The sequence below is a fragment of the Chenopodium album genome, chromosome 20, assembly GCF_948465745.1.
Source record: "Chenopodium album chromosome 20, dcCheAlbu1.1, whole genome shotgun sequence".
Taxonomy (NCBI): Eukaryota; Viridiplantae; Streptophyta; class Magnoliopsida; order Caryophyllales; family Amaranthaceae; genus Chenopodium; species Chenopodium album.
The window spans coordinates 36,896,673-36,906,701 of NC_137853.1; the positions used below are offsets into that span (position 1 = coordinate 36,896,673).

The 10,029-nt window shown below is 40.6% G+C and overlaps 1 protein-coding gene across 3 annotated transcripts; it reads left to right on the forward strand.

The window, feature by feature from the left end:
* Positions 1-893: 893 nt before the first annotated feature.
* On the forward strand, positions 894-9,545 carry LOC145597399 (uncharacterized). 3 transcript variants are annotated; one of them, XM_081653557.1, is made up of 5 exons: positions 894-1,494; positions 3,164-3,284; positions 3,606-3,977; positions 4,081-8,765; positions 9,133-9,545. In XM_081653557.1, exons 2-4 carry the CDS (start codon positions 3,267-3,269, stop codon positions 8,692-8,694), a joined length of 5,004 nt encoding a protein of 1,667 aa, XP_081509683.1. In that variant the 5' UTR covers positions 894-1,494; positions 3,164-3,266; the 3' UTR covers positions 8,695-8,765; positions 9,133-9,545. The 3 variants fall into 3 exon arrangements, with proteins under 3 accessions (XP_081509683.1, XP_081509681.1, XP_081509680.1); XM_081653555.1 differs by lacking the exon at positions 3,164-3,284 and having other exon boundaries at positions 4,081-7,126; positions 7,241-8,765; XM_081653554.1 differs by lacking the exon at positions 3,164-3,284.
* The last annotated feature ends 484 nt before the right edge of the window (positions 9,546-10,029 follow it).

Genomic DNA, 10,029 nt, shown 5'->3' on the forward strand with positions numbered 1-10,029 from the left:
TCTAATCTTACTCAAGACAAAAATTGATCAACCAAGTTAAGAATGAATATACACTTACACTCGAATGTATAATAGACACTCGACCAGTTAACTTTTTTGAGACCGTTTGTTTTAAGTGCAATACTACTGTACTTGATAGCAAGATGAGTTGTTGGAAGAGTTCAAGACAACCTTAATTCCTTCTCTCTCACATGTGTAAAAAGCAAAACAAAAAAAAAAAAACCACATCATAGAATAGAACTTATACTTCATGTAGATAGAAGAGTATACTATAATCAAATAAACAAACACATTTTAGAGAGTTTACATAGGAAGATGGTAGGTCCATCCATATAAAATGACAATTTTACCCCTTATTCATCATGTAGGTCCCACCTCCCTCAGAAAAAACCTACATATTTGAGTAGGATGGTGCACCCCATAACCCCACTTCCCATATTTGTACACCTGCAGAATGGAACAAAATTGATTTGGTTTCACTGACCCTAATTTATGGACTTTCTTTTTACATTTGCACCTTCAATATTTTAATTAAAAATAATTTTTTCTTTTTTAATTATTTTAAAAATTAAATAAAAAAATAAAATAAAATTAATTTTTTTCTGAAGAGAGGGAAAGTCACAGTCAACTGGGCAGAGGACAAGAAGAAGTCACATTCTGTTTTGTCTGTGATGGAGGAGGTTACGTACAACCACCGGTGAGATTAGCACTGCCCGTAAAAATAAAACTGACCGAACTGCCCGACCAAGTTTACGCCTTTCCTTTTGCCGCCTGGCGGGTCCGCTTTCACCACTTCATTTTTTATCTACACCTTTAATTTTTTATTTTATTATATTTCTAATTAATTTAATTATATTTTTTATTTATATTTATAATTACCTCGAAAAAACTGGGTTTTTATTTTTTTTTTCTCTCTCATCGAATTTGATTTTCTCTCTCCTCAATTTCTGGGTAGATCGGCGATATTCTCTCCCATCGATTTTCTCTCTCTACTTTCGGATTTTTCTCTCAATTTCTCTCTCTTCTTATCTGTATCTCTCTCTAGTTTTTGGATCTGGAGATTTTCAGCTTCAATCGGATCGATTAATTAGGGTTTTTGCTATTTTTATATAATATTATAAATTACGAAGTATCAAACCCTAGTTCGGCGATTAATTTAGGGAAGAAGGAGAAGGAGAAGGTGAAGGAGGAGGTTAGGGTTGATTTATTTGGGGAAAAGATAAGATCGAGTTTTGGAATCTGGAGGTGTTATTGAGAAATTTGTGGGTATTGAATTTGTTTTTAGGAATTAGGGTTTGAATTGATGTTGATCGAAGAAGGGAAAATTGGGGAAAATGCTAGGATATGCTTGGGTGGGAGGCCGGCGGCGGGAGTAGGAAAAGGATTCGGCACATGCGGCCAGTTTTAACATCAACCGGTGGTGTAGCTGCTGCTGTTGATGATTCTGGTGCGGTTGTTGTTGGTGGTTCGTCTTCAACCAGTTCCTTTGTCAAGGTATGCCAAAACCCTTTTTTTAATTGATTGTGTGATTGGTTTTTTTGTTCGATGATTGTTTTCAGGACTTTTCGGTTTCGTTTGTTCGTAGTTTGATGTGTTTTGCGTGATACGGCGATCCGGGTTTTCGAGTTATTGAATGATTGTGATTTTATTGGTGTTAGAGCGCTTAGAGATTGGTAAGATAAGATGGGGTTGGATTGGATTTATAAGAGATTGTGGTTGATAGTGGGTGGGGGTATCGTGACCATTTCGAAGGGTAGATGATGTTTGGAGAACGGAATGAATTGGTACAATGTTTGTTGTTGATTTCGAAGTGCTAGTAAGTTGTGGCTGCTGCCTTGCTGGGTAGCTAGTGCTTCGAAAATGAGTTCATGAAATGTAGGTGCAATTTGTTGGAATTGTTAGAATGTTGGTTTTGTTTGGCGGAGAATGGTCGAAGAACAAGGATTAAGCCAATTGATTTCATTGATATTTTGTGCTTGGAATGTAACAAAACAATGTGCAGCTTGAAATCAATTTGTAGATGTTATTAGTAGGAGAAAGGAGGTGTCTTTGGTTGTGTTTTCACTGGATCATCAGCTGAATCTTCATTTTCATTCAGCTTATGCTGAGCATTGTCTTAGGCTATTCATATTTCTCCTGTTTCCTGCTCGCTGATGTCATGTTTGGGTTAGAAAGAGGGAGCTTGTTCTCCCCTCCCCTTCACACACTAATTTGGAATTTTGGGACAAGGAGGCGAAAGAATTTAGTGTCCACTTTTTCCTAACTTAATTATTTGGGCAAAAGTTTAATTCTTGATGTGTATCAAATTATTTTCTATTCTCATGGGTTGAGTTTCACTGGCTTCATTGGGGATATTACAGCACGTTCTGTAAAACATGTTATTTTTTATATTGTAAGTTTGTTTCTATAGGTTCTTCATTTCATTTGGCTGAGAAAAAGCTCTTGTAAGTCGTAGATTTTCTCTGTATCTAGGATGAAATACAATGTTCTGGTCTAATTGAAAGAATGGAATCATCACCGACCATATTAGATTCCTATCCGAGAAAATATAAGTCTATTGTGAAAGCTGGACATCAAGATTATTGCCTCGTTTGGCCTGGCCAGTGAATTTTAGTACTTATTCGGTCTGTAACAGATAGCTTGTGAAGTATTGAATCTAGAAGTAGGTGCTAACATCAGGAACAGATGACCAATTGGGTTGTTCAGGATAGTGTAGCTGCGACTTATTTATCTCAATACAGACTACTTTTGTGAGGTATCTCAGCTGTATGAGCAAAAAAAAGAAGAGTAGGATATTGACATCAGCCGTGTTTATCTTTCATATTTTATGCTGCCTGTACTAGCTATTAGTTCTGTCATCTTGTTACCACTCTCTACCGATTTTGTGCTTTCCAGACAAGCTGCCAGTGCTTTCCTCTTACTAGTATTGCTTGTGAAGTTTCCCTATGAATTTTAGCTTTTTCTGTTGATTTATTTTTTATTATTTTTTTCTTCTTTGAGGTTAGAGAAACATAATGATAATATGCATGCTTACAAATGTCAAGTTGTTGCTCTCATTGGGCTAAGTTTATAGAAGGCTTGTTCCTTACTCCCCCAGGCAAATAGTAATTTGGGAAGAAGATGGTTGCTATGTTACGCTAAAAGCTTGTGACTTTTGAACCAGGAGCGATTTGCTGCATTGATGGGGGTGCTGTGAGGTCAAAGTTTTGCAAGAATTTGGACTTTTTAAAGGAGACCATAACCAATACCTTTGAAGGGGTTGTCCAATGCATAGTTTGGATGATGTAAGGAAGAGTATCTAAGGCATATACTTATTTAGGCATTTTTCTCCCCTCTTGTCTGAGCCTATCCGTCATGTTAATGTAAATGCTGCATTGCCTTCCCTTCATTTTATTCTATATAATGTTAACCGTTGCATCTCATACTAATTGTAAGCAGCAATGTGGCTTTGATTTTTGATGAGATGGTGTTTGATCTTATTTTTTGCAGTGTTAATAGCCATTGCCCTTGCCTATTTTACTTTATTTTTGTCTACCGAGTTCTTGCTACTGTCTTGTAATTTGTTCCTATTTCATTATATAACAATAGCTTCTAATGTTTTGCAGGATGTTCGCAAGATAAACGTTGGTGATTGTGCTCTCTTTAAACCACAACAAGATTCCCCACCTTTCATAGGAATTATTCGTTCATTAGGGTCTGACAAAGAGAATAATTTGCAGCTAGGTGTAAATTGGCTTTATCGGCCTGCAGATGTCAAGCTTCTGAAAGGCCTTGCACCAGAAGCTGCACCTAACGAAGTTTTCTACTCGTTTCATAGGGATGAGACTCCTGCTGCATCCCTATTACATCCGTGTAAAGTCGCATTCTTGCCAAGAGGAGTTGAACTTCCTTCAGGGATATCTTCATTTGTGTGCCGGCGTGTTTACGACACTGCAAACAAGCGTTTGTGGTGGTTGACAGATCAGGATTATATTGATGTACGTGCCAATGTAATTTTTTGGCTGCTGAAATTTTCCCCCTTGAAGTATCTGTTCCCTTTCTTTCTGTAGCTCATATATATATATTTTTTGTTTTCTTCAGGGTCGGCAAGAAGAAGTAGATCAACTGTTACGTAAAACTCAATTAGAAATGCATACAACGGTTCAACAACAAGGTGGTCGCTCTCCAAAACCAGTGAATAGTCCGATGTCAACATCACAGTTAAAACACAGTCCTGATAGTGTGCAGAATAGTACTACTGTTTACCCTTCTCAATCTAAGGGAAAGAAAAGGGAGAGAAGTGATCAGTCATCAGAGCCTGTGAAGCGTGAGCGTTCTTCAAAAGCAGATGATGTAGATTTCAGTTTACCGAGAACAGAAGGCATGTTGAAGTTCGAAATTGATAAAATAACTGAGAAAGGGGGGCTTGTAAATTCTGAAGGGGTCGAGAGATTAGTTCATCTTATGCAGCCTGACAAATCTGAGAAGAAAATGGAGTTAAGTTGCCGGTCCTTGCTAGCTGGTGTGATAGCTGCAACAGACAAGGTTGATTGCCTAGACCAGTTTGTGCAACTTAGAGGCTTGCGAGTCTTGGATGAATGGCTCCAGGAGGCCCACAAGGGTAAAATCGGTGATTCCAGTAGCCCCAGAGATCAGGATAGATCGGTTGAGGACTTAATTTTGATTTTACTTCGAGCGTTGGATAGACTCCCAGTAAATCTTAATGCATTGCAAATGTGTAACATTGGCAAGTCTGTGAATCATCTGCGGTCACATAGAAATTCAGAAATTCAGAAGAAGGCTCGAAGTCTAGTGGATACATGGAAAAAACGTGTGGAGGCTGAGATGAACATTAATGATTCAAAGTCTGGTACCAGTCATGCTGTTTCTTGGCCAGCTAGAACACGCAATGAAGCTTCTCAGGTTGGGAATCGGCATCCCAGTGGCTCCTCAGATGCTACCATGAAGAATTCTATTTCACAACTCTCTTCTTCAAAATCTGCTCCAGTTAAGCTGGTTCAGGGAGATGCCGTTGCTAAATCATCATCTGCATCAGCATCTCCAGGAGCCGTTAAATTAGCCTCATCACCTGCATCTACAAGTGCTAGCCTTAGGGATGGACATCTCAGAACGTCTTTTGTTAGTGGTAGCTCTGAACTTCCTCAGTCAGCAGCAAGAGATGAGAAAAGCAGCGGTTCTAGTCAGTCTCATACCAACAGCCAGTGTTCGAGTGACCATGCCAAAAACACAGGGCCTTCTGTTAAAGAAGATTCAAGGAGCTCCAATTCGGGGTCCACTAGTTTGAATAAGAGTTCAGGAAGTGCTTCCAGGCACCGAAAAACCGCTAACGGGTTGCAGGGTCTGGCTGTTTCTGCCGTCCAGAAGGATGGTGGATCTAGCAGAAACTCTTCTTTGACGAGGGTCTCTGTATCGGAAAAGTTACCACAGCAGCCAGTTACATGTGAAAAGGCCACGGATGTTCCCGTTTCTGACAGCACCAACCATAAGCTAATTGTTAAAATCAGCAATCGGGGCCGCAGTCCTGCACAAAGTAATGGAGGATCTGTTGAGGATCCTGCTTCTACCAATAGTAGAGCTTCATCTCCTGTGCTTCCTGAGAAGCATGGACAATTGGATCACAGTTCAAAAGAAAAAGCTGATGGTTTTCGAAATAATGCCCCATCAGATGTGAACACTGAGTCTTGGCAAAGCAATGATCTTAAAGATGGGATGACTGGATGTGAGGAAGGGGATGGATCTCCAGCTACTGGTCCAGATTCTGGACGTTGTCCAACTACTGACGAAGCTGGAAAACCAACTGATGTTACAAAAGTTATGTCATCTGTCAAAAGTGAGATCAAAACAAGAAAGTCACTTGATTCTTCGTTAAGCTCTATCAATGCTTTAATTGAAAGCTGTGCCAAGTGCTCTGAAGATAACACACCCATTTCTGTTGGAGATGATGGCATGAATTTGCTTGCTAGTGTTGCTGCAGGGGAAATTTCGAAGTCAGGTGTGGTGTCACCCGCACAATCTCCTCAGAGGAGCACTTCCTTGGCTGATGAATCATGTAGGGACTACAGTAATAGACCAAAGCTTAACGGTGATGTATATGCTTCGATAGGGGACAAAAACCGCCCAAGTGCTGCTGTCGTTACTGAAACTCAGAAACAGAATGTCACTCCAGGTGTTTCATCGGTCCATCACGAGGATTCAGGTGATCGGGCGAGGATTTCTGGAAAGGATATGCTAAACAACGTGGAAGCTTGTTCAAAATCTGACAAGAAAACTTGTGGAGGCGGGGCTACCATTTCTGCCTCTCTGTTAGCTACTTGTGCAGTCAGTAGTGAAGGTGCTGAACAAGCTCTTGAATCCAAGACAGGTGTCAAGGATAACAGTAATGTGCGTGCACCCAACAGAAGAGAGGGTGTAAATAACTGTTCAGCTACTGAAGACAAAGTTGTTGATGTCTCTCTGAAGGACCGTATCCGTATTAGGCCTGCTGAAACACCACCACCCCCTTCAGCAGATGTTGATGAGAAGTCCGATGTAAAAAGCTGTCCAAAAGGTGCAGCTGTTTCTCCACTAGCGTCTGTTGCATCCACAACTGGGAGGAGTATGGGTGATCTTGGTGCTGAAACTATGAATGGTAAAATTGTAGCTGCCAAAGATGAGAGTCAGAATGAGCATCCAGTTGCAAGTCAGGGACATGGTGTTGGCCTGGAAGTTAAGGATAAGGTTAAGGGTTCATCTTTGAATGACGAGTTTGAGAAAAAAGCTCACAAAGATGCTGCATTATGCCCTCCTAATGATGACGACAAAAAGCAGGTCAGTCAAGGGCTTCGAAGCAACATTGTATCAGAGCAAAAATCACATTCTGTAGCAGTAAAGGTGGATTCAGCAATTACCAATGAGAAGTCAGTGATGGTGTCAAATGAAGTTAAATCTGAAAAGGCTGAGGGTGTTGCTGTCTGTGGTCTTGCCAGTCAGGCAGGGAAAAGCATTCTAGACAAAGAGAGTGATTCTTCTGTACCCGAGAAAGAAGGTGAACCTGAATTGTGTGGTGCTGATGTAGATCTGGACAGAAGCTGCAAGGATCAAAATTCAGAAAACAAAGATGCTCCTGCACAGCAGTGTGACATTTCAGGTACACAAGTAAGCTGTACTGCGGCTGTTTTATCAGAAGCAGAATTACATTGTAATGTTGAAAGAGCTAAGTGGACTAAAATGGATGAAGAGAGTAACGAGAATAGTGTATCAGCTGCAGATAATGTTTCCTCGTCACCTGCTTCCCGAGGTCTAGATGTGGATACAAAGCTTGGATTTGATTTGAACGAAGGCTTTAATGTTGATGAAGGGAGGAATGGCGAGCCTGTTAATTTGGGTTCTGGTCCTTGCCCAGATATTGTTTGTTCAGTCAGTCCCTTGCAAATCCCTGTTTGCTCTGCATCATGTGGACTACCAGCTTCAATTACTGTTGCTGCAGCTGCTAAGGGACCCTTTGTTCCTCCTGATGACTTGTTGTGGAATAAAAGGGAACTTGGATGGAAAGGTTCAGCAGCCACAAGTGCATTTCGTCCAGCTGAGCCCAGAAAATCCCTTCTTCCTGATTCTCCGGCTCCCAGACCAGCTCGGGTTCCTTTGGATATTGACCTTAATGTGGCCGATGAAAGTGGTGGCCAGGAGTTCAATGTTAGAAATAATCCTGTATGTGAGCTTATGACTACTGCATCTTTGCGTAGCTCTGGAGGTCTTGATCTTGATCTTAATAAAGTTGATGAGACTTCAGACATGACCCATGTGGGACGGCACATGACTAGCAACACTCAGAGATTTGAAGTCTCAACTCAGCATGTAAAAGCATCAACTACCAATGTTTATTCTAATGGTGGAGGAAGTGGTAAGAGAGACTTTGATTTGAATGATGGGCCAGCAGCTGAGGAATTACCTGTTGAACCAATTCCATCGCGTCAACTTAATAGTGGGAACATTCCTCTCCAGTCACCTTTTGGGCCTAGAATTAATAGCTCTGATACAGGGAACTGCTTTTCTTGGTATCCTCCTGGAACCAGCTACTCAGTAAGTATGACGCCATCAGCTTTACCTGATAGAGAAGCTTATTCACTTGTTGGGATTGGTGGAGGTCCTCAGCGTGTTGTCGGTGGTCCTACCACAGCTTTATCATTTAATCCCGAAGCCTATAATGGATCAGTTCTATCATCATCTCCTGCTTTGCCTTTCCACCCTGCCCCTTTTCAATATCCGGTCTTGCCGTTTGGGACCAGTTTTCCTCTGCCTACGTCTGCTTTAGCTGGTGGGTCTTCTGGATATATGGACCCAACTGCTGGTGGGCGGATTTCTGCTATCCCTTCTCAGTTGGTTGGAAATGCAGCAGCAGTGTCCTTTCAGTATCCTCATGCATATGTTGTTTCTCGGCCTATTCCAGACACCGGTAATAACTCTGTAATTGGGGGCAATCATATATGGGGAAAACAAGGTTTAGATCTTAATTCTGGTCCAGGAGTTTTGGATGTTGAAGGGAGAGATGAGTCACTGCCAATTGTATCAAGGCAGGTCTCCACTATCAGTTCACAGTCCCTTGCAGACGAGCAAGCTAGGATGTATAGCATGGGAGGCGGCCATATGAAAAGGAAGGAACCTGAGGGAGGATGGAATATAGATAAGCTTAACTTCAAGCAATCGTCATGGCGATAGAATCACATGATGTTACCATATAGTGACCCCTTGTATAGTGACCCTTGAAAAACGGATGTTGGTTTAGCTATGTAAGTCTCCCTTCTGATTTTATGTTCAATTTTTTGAGCTTGATCAGTGTAATAAGTTATCTTCTGGCTAACTTTCTTTTACCCTTTTTTGTTCATTATATACATTTTTTTTCCCTTGTGAAGTAGTGATGTTTGCATAATTGCCATGATACAGTTTCTGGTTTTCGCACAATCAGAATTTTTTTTTGTTAATGGACTGCTTCTATGTGGAGAAGTGTCATTTATATGATGTAGGGAAAAGTATCTTATGCGATATTTTGAGCATGATGTTTATTGTTTTCCCATTTTACAGATTGTTAGTTGTTTGCTGGAACCTGCCTCATCTAATTATTTTTCTCTTTCAATTTTTTTTGGGGGTTTGTTCCAGTTTGTAGAAGATGGACCCAGGCTAACTACCAAGAAGTCATCATCTAACTCTCTTCATGAAAAGGATGGGTGGTAAGTGAGTATACTGGTGTGTTCATAACAATCATAAGTCTCCGACCTCTCCCATCTCCTGCTGTACCAATTCAGTTTACTTGAAAAAAAGAAAAAAAAAAAAAGGTTGAGGGTTCTGCTATTCAGTCTGTGAATCTATCCTCAGGTGGCTATTGGTCAGTTTTTCTTCTGTAGATAGTTGAAACTATTGAGAAAAATGCCTGTTATACAAAGCTTCAGTAGCTTTGATACCATTCGTTCCTTTTTCAACCTCCCAGCGGAGGGAAGTTGAATTTGTTTACTGCTCTAAGCAGAAGTGTTTGTATGTGCATTTTTCTTAATTTATCCATTCTTTCCCTAGTATCTCTCATTTTACTACATATAACTTGTTATCCTTGCTCCAAAATAGCTGTTCATCTTACTATTGGTATTACAGGATTTTGTAAATTGTGTGCCGCTTCTTTATAAGTATTTCCTCTAGACCCACACTTCAAAGTAAAGTGAGTTATCTTAAATCACTGTGGTGGGTGTTTTTTGGTCGATTTCTGCATTTGTTTCAATGGATGTGTAGTTTTGCCCTGCATACCTGGAGCTTTGGTTTTTGTTTTGCCCTCCATTTCTAAAGCTGAAATATATCCTTTTGTCAGATGTGCTGCTCTGTTGAGACTAGTTGATTTCAGTTGCGGTAGCCTGTCAAGTAACCAGGCTATTGTATGCTGCTTTATAATCTGAAAACTTCCTGCACATGGCATGGAGGTGCAAGTTTTATAATTGCACCTTCATTTTTTTTTTTCCTGACAGGAAAGGTACCCATAGCGTAAGGTCCCCCCTGTTGATATCTGCACCA

Bases quoted from the DNA above. Each gene is read 5' to 3' on its own strand.
- LOC145597399 (XM_081653554.1), top strand. From the start codon at position 1,345: ATGCTTGGGTGGGAGGCCGGCGGCGGGAGTAGGAAAAGGATTCGGCAC. The intron at 1,495-3,605 runs GTATGCCAAAAC...AATGTTTTGCAG, and splicing joins CAACCAGTTCCTTTGTCAAG to GATGTTCGCAAGATAAACGT. The intron at 3,978-4,080 runs GTACGTGCCAAT...TGTTTTCTTCAG, and splicing joins CAGATCAGGATTATATTGAT to GGTCGGCAAGAAGAAGTAGA.